The sequence below is a fragment of the Corvus cornix genome, chromosome 2 (genome assembly GCF_000738735.6).
Source record: "Corvus cornix cornix isolate S_Up_H32 chromosome 2, ASM73873v5, whole genome shotgun sequence".
NCBI classification, from domain to species: Eukaryota; Metazoa; Chordata; class Aves; order Passeriformes; family Corvidae; genus Corvus; species Corvus cornix.
This window is the reverse complement of record NC_046333.1, coordinates 24,523,970-24,548,605: the sequence shown is the minus strand read 5'-3', so window position 1 is coordinate 24,548,605 and position 24,636 is coordinate 24,523,970. Positions and strand designations below refer to the sequence as shown.

The 24,636-nt window shown below is 39.0% G+C and overlaps 1 protein-coding gene and 1 long non-coding RNA gene across 4 annotated transcripts in view; one reads left to right on the top strand and one right to left on the bottom strand.

The window, feature by feature from the left end:
* Nucleotides 1–15,319, bottom strand: part of LOC104689256 (solute carrier family 12 member 7) — a 69,014-nt gene extending 53,695 nt beyond the window's left edge. For 2 of the 3 annotated variants that reach the window (XM_039548317.1, XM_039548318.1), the window contains exons 1-3: nucleotides 15,063–15,319; nucleotides 2,659–2,753; nucleotides 88–210 (exon numbers count right to left, since the gene is read on the bottom strand). In XM_039548317.1, the coding sequence (XP_039404251.1) occupies nucleotides 88–210; nucleotides 2,659–2,753; nucleotides 15,063–15,168 (324 nt within the window). In that variant the 5' untranslated portion in view covers nucleotides 15,169–15,319. Of the gene's footprint in view, nucleotides 1–87; nucleotides 211–2,658; nucleotides 2,754–10,603; nucleotides 10,717–15,062 lie in introns of those variants that run through there. The other variant, XM_039548319.1, reaches the window with a different exon arrangement.
* LOC109144538 lies at nucleotides 10,779–16,848 on the top strand. Its single transcript, XR_005601384.1, has 2 exons — nucleotides 10,779–10,955; nucleotides 14,362–16,848. It is a non-coding gene; the product is annotated as an uncharacterized LOC109144538 (long non-coding RNA).
* The last annotated feature ends 7,788 nt before the right edge of the window (nucleotides 16,849–24,636 follow it).

Below are 24,636 nucleotides of genomic sequence, written 5' to 3'. Positions count from 1 at the left end.
AGGTATCCACATATTCTATTTTCAGGTTGAAAAATGCTCCTCTTTGTAGTTAGCTTTGTCTCGATAAATTATTAGAAGTCTAAATACCTTGACTTCCTTTCGTTTGCTGTCTTCATCTGCTTCATGTTCCACCACTCCTTGAGTCAGATTGGTGTAGTTTGCTAGTTTATTCAGAAGAGACGACACCATGGGGTTACTATCCATTTCTTCCTGTTGGATTTTGAAGAACACTGCATTTATTAAATAGATTTTTTTTAAAGTCATCATTTTATGATACTACTTCAAACACATACTCAGCAGGTCAGCCCTGATTCAGCCAAATAAAAAAATTAGCATGACAAAATACCACTCAGCTTTCAACCAACAGGAGAGTTCTATTCTTTCTAGAAGTTTAACACTACATGGCTGTGTTGCACTATTTCTTTCATATTTTTACACTATCTTACAATATGCAGCTCGAATATAAGGAAAACCTAGAGAAGGACCACTGTTAATTTTAAAAATATATTTTTATCACAATACAGTCTTTAGCAATTGTACTGGTAGGGCTGAGTCATTAGGGTGTTTTTCCAGCATCTTGCTTGTGTTTAAAGAGTGACTTCAAATGATTTCTCAAGCACCAAAATACTTAAGGATCTCTCTAAAGTCTACCACTGCAGGCTTACATATTTTATCTTACACCAGGCATACTACTTCCAAAGTGTTAATGTGTTGAAAATACCCACACATATGCATATCACGTTATTGCACATATGTAATACCACCTGACACAGAAGTCAGCCCATCTTTCTTTAGCCAATTATCTGCCACGAAACAAAAACATGCTAAAACAAATAACAAAATCCAGAAGAATATACAACACAAGAATCCCAAGAAAAATGGATCCAAGGGAATTCAATTAAATACACAAAAACTGAACACTGGAAAGAAGACGAGATCGGGTTTTTGGGGGAGGTCCAAGTGCTGGAGAGCTAGCCAGAGTAACGACACATACACCACTACGATTTGAGCATCGTTCTCTCCTTTATTGTTTACCTATACAAGCTTATATCTACTTTTGCAAAGATTCACACCCAGTCCCTCTAGACGGCCTCTAATCCGTGGGAGAGCGAACCAGTGTATTGCCAGGGGCTTTCAGGGCTGCCTGCAGCCAGGTGCTTTCCAGGGTTGCCTGCAGCCAGGGGCCAGTTCAGGGGTTTTTCTTCAGCAACCCTGGGTTGTCCAATCTTTCCAGGGGTATCATATGCCCCTGTTCCGCAACGAATCCCTCTACAATTGGGGTGACAAGCACAGACAAGAAGTATCTCTGCCTGGGAGATTAGGTAATGATAACAATCATAATAGTCAAACTTCTTTTTAACAATTTATACAACAACTCCAACATCTGAAAACATCAGAAAAACAAGATTGTAGGAAACTTACTCTGAAACATACATAGTATGAAAAAAGATTCACGACAACATCACCATTGGTGATGAAGTCACTAGAAGGCTTTCAACATGATACTGTTAACAGCACTGTCTATAACTTGAGATATGTAAAAGTAATGGTTTTATATCAGCTGAGGATTTAAGGTAGGTCATGATTCAAAATAACAGATTTGGGACAAAAAGCAGCTACGGCCAAGTTATCATCACTAAGGAAAACAGCAACTAATTTGAACCACATAAAGTTTTGGGAATGGCTTTATGGAATAGAGCCTGAAGGAGAGAAATTCAGTGACAAAACTTAAATATTGTTCCTGTCAAAAAATACTAAGATATTGCATACATGATAAAAAGACAATTAATTATGGACATTACTTTGATCCTTAGCACAATTTTCTCTAAGACAGCGAAAAATAGTACATATACATTTTTTGGTTCATGCACAAAATGAACTGAAAGATCATGTCCTCTGCGCAAAGACATTTGAAAGGAAGAAGAGAGAAGCATAAGAGAACAAGAAAATATTTACAAGAATGCAACAGCAAGGTGGCTAAACAATATTGGAAGGACCTTGCTTTTGTTAACAGCAAGCATCAGAGCCAGGCCAGTTGATGCTGCTAGAGCAGAACAACTAAGGTTTTTACTAGAAATACTACTTAATTGCAAAAGTGGCCCTTAAATGTACTAAATTAATATACTTTTTCACTAATTGATTATAATCATTCAGTCGATTATAGAGGTATGAAACGTCCATTATAAAGCAGATGTTTACATTAGAAATTGCTATGGTATGCTCTATACTATAATTGGACAGTACAACTAAGTCATGGCTTATAAGTTTGTTTTATAGCTTTGCTGCTTTACGAGAAATCTGTGATTCCCCTGTTGAACAAAATCTTTTGCTAATCCTTTAAAAACTGAATACTGCTTTCTTAAAACAAATAGATTTAACTTCCAGCAACTTCCTCTAACAATGTCTAGATTCTAGCCCAAAAAAATTAAATGCAAGAATTATTTTGTCTTATTATTTCTTCCCATTAATGCACACCAGTATTTACTGTTCTTGCCTATATATCATTCAAATCCACTGAAATGGAATGTTAGCAGGAACCAAACTATGAAAAAGTTATTAAAACTCATTTTCCCCCCACTAAATTTCAAGACAGAAAGCAAGCAGGTGCTTGCGCATCTCCATGAAAGGTAAAATATGTTTTTGGAGTATTTAACTCACCTCAAAGAGAGCCATATTCTTTCCTTCATACACATTTCCTCTGTCAAATTCTGCTCTGTTAATAAATGGACTACTTTCCCTGGCAGTCCCATCCCCTAGTGGAAAAGTAACAGAATTAAAAACAAGAGAAAGATAAAATGAAATGATACATTATACCATAAAAGGAATAGTCAGAAGACTCTGGTTTAAGAAATGGTTCTAAAAAACACCATAGGTGGCTGCAAAACCCACTCTTCATCTCAGACATGCAGATGTTAAACATTTAAGGAAATTAAGTTTATTTTAACAGTCTAATCTTTGTATAGCATTCTATCTCTTAACTCTTACTTATTATTCTCTAACACACACACTGATTTCTCCCCTACCCTTTCTAGTTTACCTAAAAACACTTGATAATTGCAATAAACTTCACATAAATGTTCTGGATATACACTAAAATAACCCCCCAGCCTGGCTTTTCATTACTTTACTAACTCCCTCAAAAAATCTCCAGTAGTTGAGGCAGGAATTTATGAAAAACAATGCAAAAGGAATTATTTTGTAAAGGTTGTGGGGACCCTTCCATGACATGTTTTACTTAATCTATTCCTTATTGAAATATAAACTTCGTTAACCTGTAGCTCTACTGATCTGCTCTGGCAGTCCTCTCAAAAAATACAGCATTACTTTCACTGCCTTCCAGCCCACAAACTACATAAACTATTACATGCTGATACTGTCACAATATTGGCATTTCCAAATAATCTCAAGTCCTTGCCTGTGCCACTTTGCCTGTCTGTCTTTTTGCTCTTATATTCACAAATAACAGCAATAGCACCTACCACAGTTTCTTCACTACAGAATTAAAGAACAATTGAAGAACAAGTTGTACTCTTTTTCCCTGTCTCCTCCCTCTGCCCCTACAGGACATTTCTCTCCACATGAAGTCCCAGAAGAAAGCTCTGGCAAACGTGTACACTAGTCTCAGCACAACATATTACCTTGGTTGTAAACCAGACAGAAATAGATCTCAGTCCCTCAAAAAGAAGAGGCACTGTGGATTTCCCACCACTGATTTCCTACCACTCTCTACAGTATCACTAACTTGTTGGTATCATGACATAGAAACCACATACTGTCATAAGAGACACAGAAGATAGCAATTGTCCATTAGGACTCTAAAATTAGTTCCCTAGTCCAGAGAAGAAATGGTGATGAATTCACCTGTACAATATACCTCCTTCTATCCATATCCTCCAACTTTCATTTTTCTGTTTCTCTACAGGTTATATTTAGTCTCCCACTGCTTCAAGTCCTACAGCCTGGTTAGGTGCCCCTCGTCCAACAACGGTTAATGCAAGGCCAGCAGAAGGAGCATTGTGAACGCAAAAGAATCTCCCTCATGAACTAGCACCTTGAAATTTTTCACAGTATATGGAACATGCTGGTTTAGCACAAGATTATCTGAGAAATTGACATTTATCCTTTAATGGGCTCCATTGTATTTAGAGAAAGGTTCAGTTAGCTTTTTTACAGACAACAAAAAGCAACTCCATCCTAAAACAAATACATCCTGATTCCTCTTTTCATTTTGCTAAAGCATGTCAGCACTAGGACTTCTTGCTTAAGACATTGCATTTCCTTTCCAAGATTTTTGGAACATTGTTTTTCTTTTATCTCCATTCCTTGAAATCACCCCATTGTTTTTGGTGAAGCTTTATAAACCATTCATTAAAAGGTCCATTCCCAAGTTAAAATAAAACTAAGGTTGTTCTATGTCAGTCTTGCTGAGGTCACACTTCTATCGACTTTCTCACCAACTGACAGCTGGTACCTGTAATGATTAACTAAATATTAGTATTCCTCTCAGGGTACTTCCAATCCCTTCAGAAAGGATAACTCTTCGAAAAGTGAGCAGGGAAATTTCAATTATTGTTTTGCACTCATACAGAATGTAGTGTCACTGGAGTTACTCCTTCAGTGGGTATCACCAGACTAATCAAAACACCAAAAGGGTAGCAAAAAAAATAACGTGAATCAGTATTCATAATTCTGACATTAAATACTATGGTTTTGTCTAACCAGTTCTGGACATAAAAATCAGTATCTCAGCACTACACAATATTTTAAATTGTAGGTAGAAGAACAGTGAAGCTGTCCTTTATATGTTCATATTTCTAAACAAAGAGTTACTTGGCTTTGCTCCAATAGGAAAAAGCTCAGAGCACAATATCTCTAAGAAACGTGTCTTGTTAAATGCACCTAACAGTCATCAAATGGAAAAATGCAGAACTTAGGATCTGAAGAATAGGAAACCTTTTTCAGTGTTTCCAACCAATATTCTGCCTATTTCAAAGCTTTCTAACAATAGTCTTCAAAACAGTCTGGTAGTGACAGACTGCAAAAAAGTCCTGTTTCTCTAATACAGCTCTCTTTTTGTATTTGTGGATATTTGGCACAGCATTTTGATAGGTATTGCTGATCATGTCAAATATTATTTTAGCTTCACTTGAAAAAGAATCAATGCTGAAAAAGTGACCACAAAAGCAAACTGAGAAGTACTCTGTCATCTGCAGTTTGTTGACTAATTCTACAATTGTCATAAAATCATTAGAATCACAGAATCATAAAAGCATTAAGGTTGGAAAAGAGCTCTACGATCAGGTTCAAATTTTGACTGAACACTACCATGCCAACATAACCACAGCACTAAGTGCCACATTCAGTCATTTCTTGAACACCCCCAGGGATGGTGGCTCTACCACCTCCCTGGGCAGTCCATTCCAATGTTTAACCACCTTTTCAGTACAAAAATTCTTCCTGATGTCCAACCTGAGCCTCCCTGGGTGCAGCTTGGGCCATTTCCTCTAGCCATATTGCTAGTTGCCTGGGAGAAGAGGCCAACCTCCACCTTGCTACAACTCCTTTCAGGTAGTTAGAGAGTGATACGGTATCCCCAGAGCCTCCTTTTCTTTATGCTGAACAAGCCCAGCTCCCTCAGCCACTTCTCATCAGACTTGTGCTCCAGACCCTTCACCAATTTCATTGCTCTTCTCTGGACACACTCTGCAACTCAACGTCTTTCTTGAAGAGAGGGGCCAAAAAGTGGACACAAAACTCAAGGTATGGCCTTAACAGTGCCAAGTACAGAGCAACAATCACTTCCCTAGTCCTGCTAGCCACACTATTTTCAATACAGGGCAGGATGCCATTGGCCTTCTTGTCCACCTGGGCACACTGCTGGCCCATATACATCCAGCTGCTGGTCCTGCACTCCAAGGTCCTATTTTGATGGGCCACTGTCAAGTAACTCTTCTCCCAGCCGGTAGAGTTGCATGGGGTTGTTGTGCATGACATGGTGCTTTGCCTTATTGAGCCTCATACGTGTGCTACAGTGGCTAACCTCCAGTTGTCTGGAACCTCCCCAGTTTATCAGGACTAACAATAATGATAGAGAATGGCTTAGCAAGCTCATCCGCCAGCTCACACAGTACACTCTGGTGGGTCCCATCCAGCCCCATAAACTTGTGAGTGTCTAAGTGGCTCAACAGATCACTGACTACTTTTTTCTAGATTACAGGGGGTCAGTTCTGCTCCCCGTCTCTCTCTACCAGCTCAGGGGGCTGGTTCTCGTGAGGAAAACCAATCTTTCTGTTGAAGACTGAGGCAAAGAAGGCACCTCAGACTTCCTCATCCTTGGTTACAATGTTTCCCTTCACATCCAATAAAGGATAGGTTTTCCTTGGTCCTCTTTGTTGTTAATATATTTATAAAAACACCTATGAACACCTTTGAGTTTTCATCACTGCTGTCAAAAAAAATCACCTTTATTTCAAATTTAAAAACACCACCTTTTGAAGTATGCTTATTGAATATGTTTAGATATTCAGTGAGCCTTATAAACATGTAAATCAAATTGACATGTATTATATCATTCAGGAGAAAGAACTAGTTTCAGGATCTCAACACACAGACAACATCCATGGTGAAGTTAACCAAACAAACTATCTCAATCTTTAGCTTGTCCCTTCTTCAAAAGAAGATTCAACAGAAGCGAAATTATTTGCTAGAAAACCAGAACTAACAGGATTAACACTTTTCACAAATGCTGTAAATCTTGCCCCTCATGCATCAGGTGGACAATAGAAAAAGCTATTTCAGTTACTGAGGTAACATGGAACACAAAAGGAATAAGTACTTCATTTCACTAGTAAGTCTCAAGCCATCTACAGTTTATCTTAACCTGATTCCCTTGAATTCTATGAGGAAGCTTTAAAACGGTCAAATCATAGAATAATTTAGGTTGGAAAAGAACCATTGAGTCAAACTACTCACCTAACACTGCCAAATTCACCACTAAACAATGTCCCTAAGCACCACACCTACACATATTTTAAACACCACCAGGGATGGTGACTCAGCCACTTCCTTGGGCAGCCTGTTCCAATGCCTGACAAAAAAATCACCTTTCCCTTAGGTTTCTTTGAAGTTCTGCATTTCTTCTGAAAACCAGTGTCTGCAACTAAAGCATTCCAAAAATCTATACTTCCTGTTGCTTGATTTCTGAAAGTAACTCAATTTATGAGGATTTATAGGCAAAAATCTTAAATCTAGACTAGTATCTAATTTTGGACCACAAGAAAGACAAAATAACAACAACAACAAAAAACTTCTTTGGGTTTGGTTATGGTATACTTCATCTGTCTTCTGGCACACAAAAAAAATTTGTTGGTTGATGTCATACTCCATGTCACCCAGTATAAGTCATCAAAGCCTAAGCTTTAAAAATTATGTTTCTACCCCATACCTGCTTTAAAAATTATTATTACTATTTTTAATCTGATACAGAATGTTCATATAACCTAGCACAACTCTGTGCTTATTGCTGGACCAGTAGACAAACTAAAGCCCTAACTAATGTACCTTTCCTAAAAGCCTGTGTGGTGTTTGCTGTGTTGATGGGACAAGCAAAAAGCCCTACTCTTGATTTCTACAGATACTCAAGCACTGTGGTGGGTAGTTATATCTGCATGGAAATTAGCTGCAACAATGACATTTTCTTTTGCAGACAAGACATACAGCTGCAGGAAGAGAAGGTAGGAGATCTGTCTCAAGGTAATAGTCAGTGTGTTCATGCAGATCATCACAATGTGCACACTCCCATACTCTCTAGTCCCCCAAACCCACACAAATTACCACAAACCATCCCAGAGCTGTGCTGGTCTTAAATTTGCTGACAATGTCATCCTTATTAACACTTCCACACACCAAACAAAACTTAGGTAAAAATTTTTGCGTATCACAATTCAGTGTTGGTCACAGAGGCAAAAGACAGCAATGTGTCCAAATTCATATTCTTCAGAAGTTTCAGAGTAGTGATCCTAAAAAACATCGACAGGTAGATTACTTTTAAGGTATGTTAATAGTTCAAAATTTCTAAGCTGATCCAAACTGGCACATTTTATATAGTGCAAAACAGAACTCAACAGTATAGGTTAAACATGCAGAAGCCACCTTTGCCAAAGAGGTGGCCCTCTCATTTGGGGGTTGGACTAGATGATCTCCAGGTGTCCATTCAAGCCCTAACAACTTTGCAATTCCCCTCTTATACTTACTACTCACCCATCTGCATCCCCATATCACACTGTTCCTCCCACGAATTGAACTATTTATTATAAATGCTTATGCTGTCACCAGAGACAATCAGCATAGGAATGAGCAATTCCTCGAAGAGAAACAACTTCCTTAGCATTCATGACAATAGCACTAAATTCCCACATCTGCTTCCTTCCCCACCCCTGAATCACAAGTAGTAGAGTGTGAAAAAAAAATGTTATAGGTGTCTTGCCATAGAGAAAGTGGCAGAGGAAGGCTAGAGGTAGACAAGGAAACGATCATTTAAGTGATCCTAAATTTCCTCTATGATGTCTGTTCAAGAGATTAAGGACAAAAATATTTGACTATCTAATCTGATTTCCCATCTTTCCGCAGGCTGCAGAATTTCATTTGAGCATTAAGCTCTATAACTCTGAAAAAAGAATAAGCGGTGTATCTCTTGATGTTTCCAGAACTGAAATAAGAATAAAAATCCTATTAATTTATATAAAGATTAAGGTTTTTTTAATACTGTAAAAATCTCAGATTGTTCTGTATTTCTATTTAAATTTGGCTCTTTCAAACTTCTAGCAATAACATCCTAGTAACAGCTTCCAAGTGTAACCACTCATAGTATTTTCTCTCTGTGAAGGTAACTATACTCATTCAAGCGATCTCAACCTTTCTATTGAAAAACCAAAAAAGTTAAGTTCCTAAAACTTTTTTCTAACTTTTAAATTATTTTTGTGGAAACATTCTGTACAGGTTTTAAGTGACACAAAACAAAAAAAATTCAAACTTTAAAAATCAAAAACAGCCTTCTAACACCAGTCTCAGTCAAAGCTATTTACAGAAGTATAATCGTCACCTCTCCACTCCAAGGATAAGGTTAGCCTTCTTTACCACAGCATTAAACCAAGCTCATGCTATTCTATTCCAGTCTGACCCCTAAATCCTTTCCAGATTCACTGCTTTCTCACTGTCCCACACTATGTCTGCCATCATTATTCATATTCAAGTATATGCTCCTAATGCTCCTATTTACTTTTGTATTCAAACACATTTTGTCCAAAAAAGCAAGCACCTTTTTCTCCTGACATGAGGTAAGAGTCTAACATCTATCTGAAAAACAAAAGTAGGTTGCTTTCTTATGATGAAAGAATACAGGTGTTGTTCAAAGGAGTGAGAATTATCTAAAACTTTTGAACCACATGACTTCAAATAAGATAGCTCAGCTATGACAATGTATAACTGTTCTCCAAACACGTACTTGTGGAAAACTAGAAATGCTTTGATTCCCACTAGAAATTGTTAATTTTATATGCTGTTATCTAAAGCAGAACTGCAGTTGGAGAATAATCCTTCACAGAAAAGTCCTAACTTTTCATCGTTTGCAAAGGGCAACTCTTAATCACAGTCCGTGTACTGGCTCTGGTTAACAACATACAGGTGAAACATAACAATTTAAAATAAAAACTACGGTAGCATTTTCATTCAGATAGTATTTGGTCACATTAAGAAGAAACCACTGCAAACTGAGAATATGAAAATAAGATTCTGCGCAAGAGACAGCAAACACTTAATGTTAATGTAACAAAACTTTTTAAGGTAAAAGTACATAAAGTTTAAAAGTCAGTAAAACTGATGTATATGAGTGTCACATCCAAGAAAGCTGCCTGTGGCAAAACCTTTAATTCCATCTTCTCTATCCTGTATATTTACATCCTGTATGTTCAAGTTTTTGATTGGCAGGCAACTGAAGAGAAGTCATAGAATCTTAAAAATTAAATGCCTTAACACTTCCAATCTAAATCCACATATTGAAGCACTCCTTAGAGCTCTAAAATATAGTCAAGTTTTTAAAAGCCACTACCTTGCTATAAATTCAAATATGGAAAAGGCATCAATAAACTTGTTTGAACATATCTTACCTCATTTTTTCTGCCACATGGGTTTAAGAATTCAGTGCAACCTAACTCAAAGTTTCACGTTATTGCGCTCTTTTTAGTAATTAAATGTCTAAATGTAAAATATATTTATTATATCACAAAATTCTTGCAGTATTTTTATTAATGATTAGCACAATTTATATGTTATCTTGATATGCAGAACAAAGTGTATTTAAGCCCCTTGTAAATAAACTCCTTTACATAATGGATAATTCTAATACTACATACATCACCTAAGTTATTAACATAACTAAATTTTAGCTTTTCTTTACTTAGGCTACTATTATAATCAAGCATAACTTCTAATGAAAACACTGCAAAAGCTCTTTATAAAGTCTTTATAATATGGCTGGAAGTATGGGAACCTGATATTTCAGTAAGAGAGATATTAGAACCACAGTATTGTCTTTAAAGAGACTCACTTAGATTTGGCCCGTTTTCTTCATAATGTTGTTCACTCATGGTTAAGGAAAATTAAGTCAGTTCCTCTGCTGATTCTTCACCCATCAAGAATTGAAACAGGAAACTGACAGTTCCTTCCTCTCAGCTTAGTGTAAGACCTCAAATCCTGTCTCTTACTAGCATTGGATTAATCCTGAAACTAGTCATGAAGGTTTCAGGCAGCATGAAGCATGCAGATGACACAAATTACATGATAGTCACAGAATTCTCTGAAGAGAATTAAGCTGAAGGATTTTTGTCAGCAATAAACACCCTCCTTAGTGAAATGGGAAGGATCAAGTCACTGAAATACCCCCACATCTTCATCTAATAGTAAGTACATTTAAAGTTTTATTTCTATCAAATAAATTCACTTTAAAATATCTCCACTAAACAGATCAGCAGAGATTAGCAACAAGTAGTATTAACCTATTCCAAAGGCCTATGTACTATTAAAAAACCCTCTTTTATGCACCAAGTACATATTAGTACTTAAGCAAGTTAGTTTTTAAACATTGATTTTATGTAGAAATAGTTGTCATTTATTCTACTTAAGGTGTAGCAGATAAACACTTTAAAATACAATCCTAGTAACTCTGTAAGCTCTTTTTAAAAATAAATATTTTTCAATTATAAAGGGTTCTCTTTAAGATTGGCAGCACAATTTGTTCATTCTCTTTCAAATTAAATGTCACTGTTTTCCAGTTTATGCATTCATTTATTACACATTCTATACCAGCCTTAAACAACTTCATACAAAGTGTTTCAATTCTGTTAAGTGGATGTTAGTAGTAGGACCAGACTAGTTCCTGTGATCAAATATTTGAATGACATCCAAAATCTGCCTTTCGCTGATCATAACATCTATGTTGCAAGCATGGTCAGCTGTGGAAAGGCTATAAAGGTTGAAGGGTTGACTGAAAATATACTAGACATCTCAGTGAGATTAACCTATCTTCCTCCATTGCACATATATATATACACACACACATACGTGTGTCGACTATTCCCTGGTTTTCCAATAAATAACATTTTACAGAAATTCACAGCATCCATGCCTCATTAGTTATATGATTACTTCTTCGTAGATGATCAGGTTTGTCATTGCTATTCCTTGTATTTGAGGGTCTTCAAATTTAAAAGATTTTGCAGGAGTTAGTTCTCACATTAGTTCCTAAATAAGAATCTGCTGTGGCAAGATAAATAATACTATGGGATGCTAAAAATACTAGTATGCCTTGAAACACCTGATACACACAGCTGCTAAGGAACAGAAAGCTGATCAACTTTACAAAGTTTTGACAGGTCTATCTAGACAGCCTCTACAAATATGTGTGAAGAAAACAAAATACCCAACAAAAATCAAACCCAGAATTTCTTATAAAACTTCATACATTGCTGCCTACAGACTCACATTTCCTTCTCTTCTTCAACCATTTACTGACTACCCTTTCTTTGTAGTATATTATAAACACATTAAAAGACACAGGCACATATGCTTTCTGCTACTTTGTGAATATTTGAGTCAGCAGGCTGCACCCTTAACTATGTTGTTCACTTGAAGTACTAGTTTCCATTCTGCCTCCTTATTCTTCTGAAGTACTACTGTGACTAGTGCTATAATCCCATAGCAATTCACAAATGTCTTCCACTCCTTCACATACATGAAAGTATCATATAATCAGAAAATACAAAGCTATGGAATTTCATATTATGAAGGAGTGCAGATCATAGAGTAAGAACATCCCAGGCTACTCCGTTACCACACAGATGATTATCAGGTAAGAATGTGTGAAAGGGGATAAATGCACAAAACTGTGCATTAATTGATAAGTGCTTTGCTAATAAGAATCAAAACTGTTGATCTAATGACAAGACAGCATACAGCTGATTCCCTCCAAAAAACAGCATTGAGTTTGATACGCCAGGTTTGTCAGGTTTTTGTGTGTTTGGTAGGTTGGGTTTTTTTTTTTTTTTAAAAAAAAGGTACTAGTGTAGTCAAGGAAGAACTACTTGTTTTTTAAGACAGACAATCCAATCAAAACCGATTAACATGCTAGATTTCTAAACAGCTGGAACAAAATAACATGCTGACCTATATAGGCTGAGTCAAATGGGAAATTCCCATTCTCCTCTTTTTTATTTTCCTCTTTGCTCTCAGCTTTACCCACCACTCACCTTGACACAACCCTAGCCACTCTCACTTTTTGCAGCCCTCATTTACCTCAACTCAAAAACATGGGAAGCATGATTTTTACCTCTGCAGCAGTTTAGTTTATTCACAGTTTAGCATGCTGAACCAGGCCAGTGAAACGTCTGATGGTGAAATGCAGGAAAAAGGAAGCAAACCCAATGACCCAGAGGAGGACAGGGAAAGAAATTATTTACTTCTTAGCCTTTTTCTCAAGGCTGGAGAAGTGAGAAGGGCAAATAACCCTTCTCTGAGCAGCAGGCTTTTAGATGGGCTTAACTACAGCAGCTTTTAGCTGTACTAGTATTTCAGAATTCTTTAGTTTTCAGAAGAATAACTCAAGAACAATTATTTGATTACACAGCATTAACCTAACAATTCCATACAATACCCAAAGCAACAGTAAGTAGAACATCTTTCACTTCCCAAAAGTCTCTGTCAAGTATAGCATTTAATCTCTTCCTGAAGTCAGAGCTCTTCGCCTATAATTTACATACAAATTAATGCCTTCCCTTTTCAGTGTTTTCCTCTCTACTTCCAATTTTACAGACACACGGGAAGAGTCATACATAAATTCATCCACTTGATTGATAAACCACTATGAAAACAGCAGTTCCACTCTTCCTCTCATCTTGCCAGGATTTAAAAGTGTTCCAAGCCTTTCAGATGCTTTATATATACATATAGTCTAACAAATCCTGTCTAACTATGCCTGTATGTATATTCAGTATTTTGAGATTCCATCTGAGTAAACACCATACACCATGCCTCTCTGACTAGCTCTTCTACCAAAAGAAAATTTGTCCAGATTAATGCTGTACTACAGTCATCCATCCAGTACAAGAAACAAACTGTTGCCACAGTTTATATTGTTTTTGTTTTTCTATTTCATTTAGTTTAGAAAAAGAAGAGGCAGTTATTAAAACACTCATCATTAAATATACTAAGAGAACGGCAACTATATGTAGTATATATCTTTTATGAGTAAGTAAGGTTTAAGAGGAGAAAGCTTTGGAAGAAAATGACCCAACTTTGTCAGCTTGGTGTTTTACTATATTAGCTTCCTAAAATAATGTAAACACATTTAGTTTATCAAGTATCTGTTTTTATCTCTTTACATTTACATCCCACATCACACGGTATTAGCCTTTTTTATCTGTCATCTGTACCACAAAAATAAGATGACATTAAGAACTGCCTTTTACAAACCCCCATCTATTCACCTGTGATCATCTAACAAAGTTAACCCCTCCCCCACACCTTTACAGAAGTATCCATTCTAACAGTGTCCAAATGTGCAAGATATGAACTAGCTCGCATAGCGCTAGCAGTGATTCACACACCATACTTGGTATTGCTGCTACAACACGCTTCAGAAAAAGGAAGTGTTAAGAGCCACAAGAATTACTGATTTCCCAGCAGAGTCTTGGCATCCAAGTGAAAAATCACTCATTTCCCCAGCAACGCTGGTAGAGAAATACTAGTGCCTGAGCAGACCCTTACTCAGGATGCCCGAGCTCCACCTCAGACTTGATTCTACTCCCCCAGGAGGCTTCAGGAGCGAGGCCTAGCAAGAAACAAGGCTCCGAACGCGACAGCATCTCGTAGCAAACACCTACTTAACCCTAGACACGGTCTCTGATGCAAAAGCACATGGCTGTACAAACACCTGGAGCAAGGCAGGTAAAACTGTACTCTTCTCTACAGTCTGAATCTTTCCTCCTAGCCCTCTCTTTAGTGAACTCCAACAGCAACTACCTTTTAAGAGAGCCTAATGGCTGGACTTGATGATCTGATCCTAAAGGTCTCTACGTCTTTTCCGTCTGTTAAACCGCCGTGGGCGGCGCTGCTCCCGCCCGCTCCCCGTCGCAGGCGGGAGGCTGACTGACCGTCCCACACCGCCCCCAGGCAGGCGCCGCGCCCGACCGCGGGGTGCTCCGCTCCCCCGGCCGGAGCCGCCCATGAGTACTTCCTCCTTTCGGCCAGCGGCGCTGGCTAAAGGAAACAAAGAGAAACAAGCTCTCAACCACCCCAGGCGCCAGACTTTTGCCCTCTCCCGAAGCACACTTCTCCACCTGGACAGGTAGCCCCGTCATCGCCCGCTGCAGAGAGGCGATGGGGCCCCTCCACAGGAGTCAGGGGCTCTCCGGCGGCCGGCCGGCCCGCCACATGCGGCAGACCCGCTCCTCCGCACACAAAGAGCCGACGCTCTTCAGGCGTTGACCCCCGGCGCTTCCCCACTCTCTCACCGGTGCCCCGGTCCCTCTCGTCGCCTTCATCTTCCTCCTCTCGCTGCTGCCCATCCCGCTCCCCGCCCTGCGCCTCCACCGGCACCACCGTGAAGCTCGTCGGCATGGTGCAGACGGCCCCAGACCCGCTGGCGCCTCCTCCTAGGGCAGCGGGCAGGGTGAGCCGGGCGCTGCCGCCTCCCTCACGTGAGAGCCATTTCCTCACGCAGCGGGGGGGCGGTGGCCGGCACCGCGCCACCTCCCCCTCAGCGCCTGACTGATGGCGCTGCGGCCGTAGCTCCGAAGGGAGGGGCTCGGGCAGGGGCCCGGGCCCTGGGGCATCCTCTCTTTCTCAAACCTTGCCTTACAGTTATCCTTACAGCGCTAAGACCACCAGGCTGCTGCTCCTCTGATCCCGCCAGACAGAAACTGCCTTCCAAAGGAAACTAGAGCCAGGCTGTAGGACCTTAATCCTCCGGATCACTGAACAGATGATAGCATCCAGAACGCCCAAGCAGGAGATTTATGATCACCTTTTGGACAAGTGGAGGAGAAAGTCCACTGCACACCTTTGGACTACCAGAAGATTAAGATGGCTCCCAGAAATCTGCTCTCCTGTGCAGCAGACATGGTTTGCAGTGGACAAGTCAAGGTCCTGTGATTCAGGCTGGAGTCACCATTTAAACTCTGACTGGAAGTGAAGCAGATTCAAAGAGTCAGTGGATGAGTAGTGTATCAAATTACATATTAATGATGTAGCACTAGTGATGAGATACAGCTCTTGTTTACCTCCAACTTCTATCTCAAAGGAAGTTGTAGCATCTCCACTCCAAAAGTAGAGAAAACAGATTTAGAAGGCAAGGGCATTTTTCTTGTCTCCTGCTCTCCTATCTTCTCAACCAAAGTGCTAGAATAAAGCAGAAATGCTATTCATGTCAGTCTGTATCTGTGTCTTTTGGAAGAGGACTCTGGTTGTTTTGTGGGTCCCATACTTCATTGGGATGGAAGATGTCTATGTAACACTACAGTCTGTCCCACAGCATAGAGGCCTTTAGAGAAGGGGGTGGGGAAAGTGATTCTGGCCACCAAAGGTGGCAGTGAGATGGCAGATGTGGAGATGGTGGGGCAGGAAGAAAAGGACAGGGAGAGATGCATGGTAACATTTTGATACTTGGTAAATGGGCTTCCCATTCAAACCATGGTGTCACTGCGGTAACGAGAATAGTGGCTTGCATGAAAAAGAAGTTTCTTCATCCTCCCTCACCCTTCTTCCAAGCTTAAGAAAGCAACTGGAATGGTTTCTTTGCTAATGATAGCAGATCTCCAATGTTAATGATGTTATCTGCAGAGTTAAGGATGTTTTGGGGCACTTTTAAAGTTCATTTTGTTATGGTACATACTATTATCAAAATTAATAGTGTGAAGGAATCAGATACAATGATAAATTAGAATAGTAAATGTAATTTTGAAATATATACACAAAATAATAATTTCTTCTTCAAAACAAGAACTGATTTTTGTCCAGGACAGAGCTAATTTTTTAATGGTGACTGTGAGGGAGCGGAGCATTGAACTATGTGTGCCTGTCTAGGTTGTTATTCTATCCCTTCACTGTCATCACTGGGGCAAAAACAAGGGATTCTTGTCTGGAGGGTCTGTCCACCACTAGTTTTCATTGTCCTAGGTTTAGTGAGCATATTTGCATGTAAATCACTCTTTCTTTGTACATTTTTGTTATTAGTATTGCTCCTGTTACTCTTCATTTTCTTATCTCCTTGCTGTTTCCAGTAAATTGCTCTTACCTCAACATGCAATCTCTGCCTTTTGTATCTCCCACCGAAGAGGGAGGGGAGCAGCTTGTGGTTTTCTTTCTAATGGGACTACTAAATTTGGAATACCATTCCTAAACCATGACAATAGCATTGTCTTGGTTTTGGACACAAAACTTCAGGAGGAAACACTCCAGAATAAGTGTCTCCTCCTAAGGGAAAAGGGCCTCTCTTTTTCCTCCACCAATAAGACAAGTGGGTCACAGCAAGCGAGAGTGGAAAAAAACCCAAACTGTTTATTAACACCAAACAAAACAAGGTAGAACAGGGAAAAAACCCTCAAAACACAACAAATTCCCAGAGAGGGAACAAACATGTGGGCTCGGACCAGCCGGGGGTACCCCGCGGGCCTGCTGGGGCCGCCCCCGCAGGCTCCCCGGACCGGCGAGGAGGGAAGGGAGGCAGTGAGGCAAGCGGAAGGAAAGGGAAAAAAGAACAAGAAAAAAACCCCAACAGAACGTTTCCCCAGCTAGCTCGAACACAAAGGAAAACAAAAAGCAGCACAGTGCTCCCGGCGCACTCCCTCCCGAGCCCTTGGGCCGAACCGTTCAACTGGCCCCTTGGTCCGTGGCTCTGGGCCCGTCCCCGGGTCCATCTTAAAGGCACAGCGGCCTTGGGCATTGAGCGGACGGTTAAGGAATAAAGCGGCTTCATAACGTCACCCCAGGACAAGCATGCAGTGTATTAAGTATGGGATCATACATGAGCATTGAGAAGAAAATTTTCAATAGCTGATCATTTTTAAAGGAACATCCACCTGGTGCCTTGACAAGTCTATTGAAGGAAACTCATGTACCGTAAAAATGAAAACTCTGTCATACTGCATGCACAAAAGGTTGAGTGGAGAGAAATAGGACTGCAGCCTTCATTTTACTCCAACCTGATACAATTATTTTTTTGTTTAAAATAGCTAAGAGCCAAAGAAAGAGTTTTGGGCTAAACCATTTTTTAATGATCAGAGGCAGCACTTCCTCTTCCAGCTCTCTTCTGTTTCCTCTGTCATAACCATGGAGAACCATCTGATGAAAAATAGGCACAGTTCAGTGGAGCAAATAGGGTAAATTCATATGGGCTTGTGGGTTGTCCCCCATTACAGGGACAACCTGTAAGGTGACAGCTGTGGGTTTTGAACCTCTATAAAAGTTATTGCACAATGAGGACCTTTGACTGGGAAAAGTAACTCACTTCTTACATTTATTTGTCATTTCCTTTGAAATAGCATGAGATAAGTAGTGTTGGGCTATATGCAAGATCTACCAACAGACTACTCTGATGGTATGCTTCTTGGAATAAGAAATAAAGAAGAGCAAAGTAGAATAAGATTAAGACATTATATAAATGTGTCTAAAAAGCACAATGATGAAATCATAACATTATGTGAGTGTTTTGTTAAAAAAAAAAAATTGGGAAAAGCTTTCAGTTTGTGACATTCCCTGAAAACACAGAGCTCTGCACCATCACCATCCTTCTCTTTGGAAAGATAAGAACGCAGCAGGACAGCACCAATTCAAACAGATATATCCAGATGGACCTTTAGAAGTCACTCCTCTTGTTGACAAAAAATGGATTTTGATGAATATTCTATAGTACCCCCCTAAAAATAAACTAAAAACTGGAACACATGAGGATCTGTGTAAAGAAACTAGTTCATATACCAAGAATAGTAAAAGGATAAAATTAATGCTAACAATAAGGTTGTGATTTAAAACAAGGTGTCTGTCTAACTAAGTTAATGATGTCTCTAAGACACCAATACCTTAAAAACTTGTACTATCTTTGATCTTATTAAGATATTAGAAGTAAATCACTAGAAAGAAAAGAAAATGCCTTCAATGTCACAGAAAAAAGTAAAGTTAGAAATAGCAAAGAAGGAAAGAAGAAGGTCTAACAGTCTGTGACTGACAAAAATCACTAATATTACACTTTTTCAAGTCATCAGGACTAATGCAGTTTATGCATGTGAAACTGAAAATAAACTAGCCACTGACTTCTTGGACTCAGGAATGTTGCATTTTTAGAAACCTCAAAATCTTTAGAAATCTTGAAAAACGGAAAATTCCAAGAAAGGGAATGACTGTCCTTGTTAATATTGAGTTATCAATACTTAAAAAGAAGAAAGAGTGGCTCAGGAAAGTTGAACTAACTGGCTTAATGATAATTTTGTTTTGAGGAAAGATTATCATGATCCGTATATTTTGGGGGACAAGATAATGTGTCTGAACAGTTAAAGTCCACATGAAAAATAGCCAAGGCATTTGGTTTGGTACCAATGGAAAATTGGTTGGAAATTTCTATGGAATTAACTGCATATACTTCCCATATATTTCAAAACTGCTTTCAGGAAGATCTCAAGCTGTTAGCAGAAGCAGAAAGAAAATAAAGCATAAGACAGGGAAGATTAGGATTTTCTCAGATGCTTTTTTCATCAGCCATTTAGATTTTCTAGTTAAGTCTGTGGGTCACAATGATTGCAGTAAGTAATGGCAGAAAACATTTGTAATCTGAATTGAAAAGATAAAGGCTTTATAATGCAGTCATAAATACATCTGAGGATCAGGACTACAAGGAAATTTCATCTTGGGAAGAAGTAATTCCAAAAAGGATACAGTGTAACCCAAATTGAGACTGACACCTTTTCAATTTGACCTTTGCCTGTTCTTCCTAACTGTTCAGGAATTTGTGTCTTTTATTGTGACTAAAATGCAAGCCATCCGCACTGTGCTTTTTATTTGCTGTCTAACAAGCATTTTTCAGAGTCCCGTGCACCATGCCAAGTGGTACTGTTCTGACTTAGTTTGTTACCTACTTGTGCCTCCTCAATGAGAGAAGAAGGGCATCATAACCTCCCATTACCTGATTCCTTACAGTCTCTTATTTCTGTCATCTAGAACACAAGTTCATCTTAGCACATTGCAACGGACTTTGTGAGAGCTAGAGAGTGTTAATTGCCCAAGTGTTCATGCCTAGAGCATTTCTGCAGAGATGCTGCAATGCCTTTTCATATCTATGGTGATCAAGACACCTGAAGCTAAGTATCAGATTGCATGTCTGTCTTGCATTCAGAGCACATGGAAATAGAATTCTATGAAAACCTGATTAAATTAGTCATTGCCAACACAGTCAATTCAAGTAGTGAACTGTTACTTTTTAGGCAGGTTGAACAAGACCATAGTGGTGTATTCACACTGTTTTGTGAATATGGAATACCCAGCAGCAGCTCCAGAAACGCTGGATAATCTCTCCATTATTAAAGAAATTGGTTCAGTCTTCCAGGGTTAGAGCATGCTGATAGAAGAACACAAACTGGTACGAAGGTAGAATGCTACTGAAAAATAACATCAAGCAGCATGGTTGACTCCTCATATAAATAATAAACACATTGATAAGAGGACACTCTGGAGGATCCTTTGCTGGGTTATTTAGGAAGTTGTATCTGCTACAGTATGAAGCATGTTAGGATACCATCACAAAACCACCCGTGTATATATAATTATTGAACAATATTTGCAAAACTAGTGGCAAGTATTTTTACTTATAAAAGGCTCGGAACACAACTGGATTCAACAACTATTTCTCCATTCAGCAGATATACAAATCTTTGCTAACCGAAGGCTGGGGAAACTAGGGGTGTCACATATATTTACAATGCCAGCATGTTTACTGAGTAATGATACACCACAGCAGGTGCTGATATCACAACACGGGTTTCTAACAAGATTGAGATTTGCTTTTAAATCCTTTACTGAGTCACTTTTCATTAAATGCACATACTTGATGGTACTTGAGTTGCTAACAGAGCAATGCTGTTGGCTCATGGGCAGGCTTTGCATGACAATTTTATCTTTCACAGTATATTCCTGTGGCTTCTGTAAAAAGAGTGAAACTCAAGAGTTGTATTGGTTTGCTAAAGCAAAAAAGGTCATGGCTGAACTTTGTAGAAATCTTCAGACTGAGTTGGGCCTGTCATAAGTTTACATGGTGATAGTTTATGGTGGTTTTTAGTCCATGAGGTTGGGCAGACCCCCAAGGTGCTGTGACAGATAGCTGCATTTCTTAAATTTGTGGCCTCAGTTGACTCTGTGAAAACCTGCATATTGTCTATTTTGTTGTAAAGATGAGATGGATAAACAACAAAGCAAAGAGGTGTATACATGGACCTTTCTGACACTGACACCTGGAATAGGCATTCTGCCTTTCTAGACACTAACTTACAGTGGTTGACAGAGGAAGTTTCCAAAGTGCAAGGTAGCAGGCAGACAAGCTGACAAACTCCCCAAAAGGTAACGGATAAAGGTTGTCCCAAGGACCGGTACCAAAAATCAATGATTAGAAGTTACAGAAAAAATAGATGCAAAGAAACCATATTATGTATTTTAACTCCAGGAATGCCATATGATGTTAATTGTCCAGCAGGATTTTTGAAAGGGCCACAGTAGGCAAATTTCTTTCGCAACTTCAGATTGATTTGTTCCAACCAGCAGAGCTGAATTTCCTCTATTTGAAGAGTGAACTTATGTGATTTAGTATCTTCATTTATGAAGAAACTTAGCAAAGAAAGCTATTGTTTCTATCCTTCTCCATCTCAGAGATATCTAAAACTTGTTCTCAAAGACCCTAAATGTACTAATAGGCCAAAGTTGCGCTGACCAGCCTCACCTGAGACACTTCTAACTTCACATTCTCTGTCCCTGGATCAAGGGACTCCCTTTAAATTCAGGCCTCGGCCTTCTGTCCCTATGTGATCTATGGCATAGATGTACTTGCCTTAAGTTCTATCACAGCTCTGCTTCACCATGAACTTTGTTATCCAGAGCCTGGCCTGCTTGTCTCACTTGGGCACTGTGGAACCAGTGGCTGGAGAATCTCCTATTGTACTAGCTTTTGTTATTGTGGTTTGGCTTCTCTCCCAAAGGGAGCAGACAGGCCTGAATGTTCCTTGATGTTCTTCTGAACGAGGTCCTGAATACCTTAGTCTACCCTTGAAGTTCGCCCGTAGTGTAAGAGCCTGCACTAAATGACCTCCAAAGGTTCTTCAAACACTTCTTTCTGATTTTGTAAAAATGCAACCACTATCCCACATCAACTAGGTACAACAGAATTTGCTTTTTAACAGAGCAGAAAAATAGAAGGAAACTAGAAAGCTTGGTAAAATATCTGTTGCCTCCAGTCTCTACTTCTGCTCTCTCTTGAGTACTTTTGCCTCACCGGGTCAGTATTGTGTGCTATGGGGACATCATGAAACCTAGGTTCTGTAGTCTGCCATGCAATACAGGAAACACTAACAGAATATTAATAAAAACCGGTTCCATCTTTCCTGGTGATAAAACAGAATGAGAGTCATCTCTCACTATGAAAAAGGCTAAGCCTGTGTTATGGTGCCTATAACAGCACTGCTTAGAACTCTGTGAGCCCTAATTTCTGTTCTTTCTTGTTGCATTGTTCAACATCACCTGCAGAATTAACTTTTCCATCCTTTCCCTCTCTGTCCACTTGACGTACTGTTTCACGTACTCCTTGAGCTCAGAGGTTATTGTGTGGAAAAGATGCCAAAACTGTGGAGATGCACCCTTAGAGTATGCATAGTCGATTTTTCTGACTTGCAGAGTCTGTGCCAGCTGGAGCAAGTTTTATTAGTTACAGAAGTGGTGAAATAAACCACTTTTATGGTGCAAACCTCTCTACAGGCTGAAGCAGGAAATAAATAAGTTTGCTTACGCCAGCATGACTTTCACATACACCTGTTCCTCTGTTGGTGAACCACGACTCTGAGGGAGGGAAAACATCATTAAAGTATTTAAAACAATTTTATCTCTTAAAGCTGTTCTCTGACAAAATGAATACCCTCTCCATCCTCTCAATGGCATCTGCTAGCAGACACAGTTGAGCTGACTTGCAACATAAACACTTTGGTTAATCATTGCCAAGACTAAAATGAATTGTGAAACTAGTTTCATAATTCCAAATAAGTGAGGAGAACATAGAATCATAATAGGAAAATGTAAAGAGTTCCTTAAAGAACAGTACTTTGTCAAATGAGTGGCAGGTATAAAAAACACTAAGATGATACAATAGAAGTTAATATTATTTTTGCTTTAATATGACTTTGCTTTAACTGTGTTTTATTATTCTGCTGAACAGAGAGTACTTGGCAGAAAAAACCCCTGCATAATCCAATTACATTGCTTTTCTTCCAAAGGGAAATTATGCTCAACTCAATGCTAGGAGCCCCTCTGCCCAGTGAGAGTCCTCATCACTGAGCAGCAACATGGTATGGATCCCTGATATTCACTCCTTGGGAGAGTGAGTTCTCTGCTGGACCGTATTACATTTTCAGTAGAAAGGGTGGGGAGTAGTTTCTTGCATGCTCATTAAGGATATTATTTTGGGACACAACAAATAGCACAGTTGAATCCCTTTAGGCAATAAATACTTAGAATCTTCCCAGAGTACTCCAAATAGCATGTTATTATGCTAAAACTAGGCGCTTCACCTTCTGTTTTTAATTAACTGACTAGTGACTGTTAAATGGCATATTCTTTAATACGTCTGCCGAATGAGGACCCTCAGAGGACATGGGCAAAATTAGGACCTTCTTTGCTTTGTCTGAAGTGAAGTGAGTCTACACAAACAAGCTGATTCTGACCAATTATTTCTCAATAAAGAGACCAAATATCTTTTTTATATCAGGGAAACTAGCCAACATAATGATCTTGCAAACCAACAGAAAACTGCTAATCTTTCTGTAAACAATAATAGCTACAGTTAAAGTTTCAAATTTGAATATTGACTAAAATTATGATACAGCTTGTCATGCTGAAATACTAACTAGCATAACTTTATTCTCTTTGTGGAACCGTGTTCAACTAAATAAGTGTAAAAACTCGTATCTATATTAGATTTACAGTTTATTAAAAATCATAATTTTCACAATATTTGGGAATACGTAATCTCTGTGCATTTTTTTTTTCAGTCAGTGCCTCAGCGTCTCCATACTGTTGTATACTATCACCCAGTGGAATACAGTTGGACAATATCTCTCAGAATAGCCTGAGGAAGTAAAGCATGCTTAAATAGCATCTTTCCAACTAAGAACCAAGGGAAATTTTCCACCCAGGTTTGAAGCAGAGAAGCAACTGGTGCTGAAATGGCATCTTTTGGTGACCAAAGAGCATAGGAACAAGCACCAGGCTTTAGAAGAGATTTAAAAAAAAATTTTACTGTAGTTCAGTGACACACACTATCGTGGTGGATCTCAGGAGAACAGGTTAGGTTGTGCCTGCTACGTGGACTTTGATCACACTTATCTAGAGACTGTGTGCTGCAAGCTAACTGACTAAGAAATGCTAATTGATTTTAGAAAAACTGTCTACATCTCTACAACAACTTCTTCTTGCAGCTTTTCTTTAGAGATAAGCTCTCAACATCAGCTAGTTCTGCCTTATAGGAATAAAGCTTATGCTGTAATGGAAAGGAAAGTCCTAATTTGAGTTGTAGCATCCTTAAAAACATTACACTTTGAGCTGTCTAAGTGGAAATTTGGAAAACTGTATGAAAAGGCTGTGGGCTGAGAAAAGCCTTGTAACTCTTCAGGAAATATGACCTGGTTTGAAGACAAGAAAATGGCTCCAGTCAAGGAAATTATGTGTAATTTTGAACTAGGATGTGCTAACTTTCATCACTCTGCTACATAAAAAACCCCATATATGTGGAGAGAAAAGATGTCCTAAGTTCTATAAAAGATGTCCTATACATTCTGTTGCCTGTAA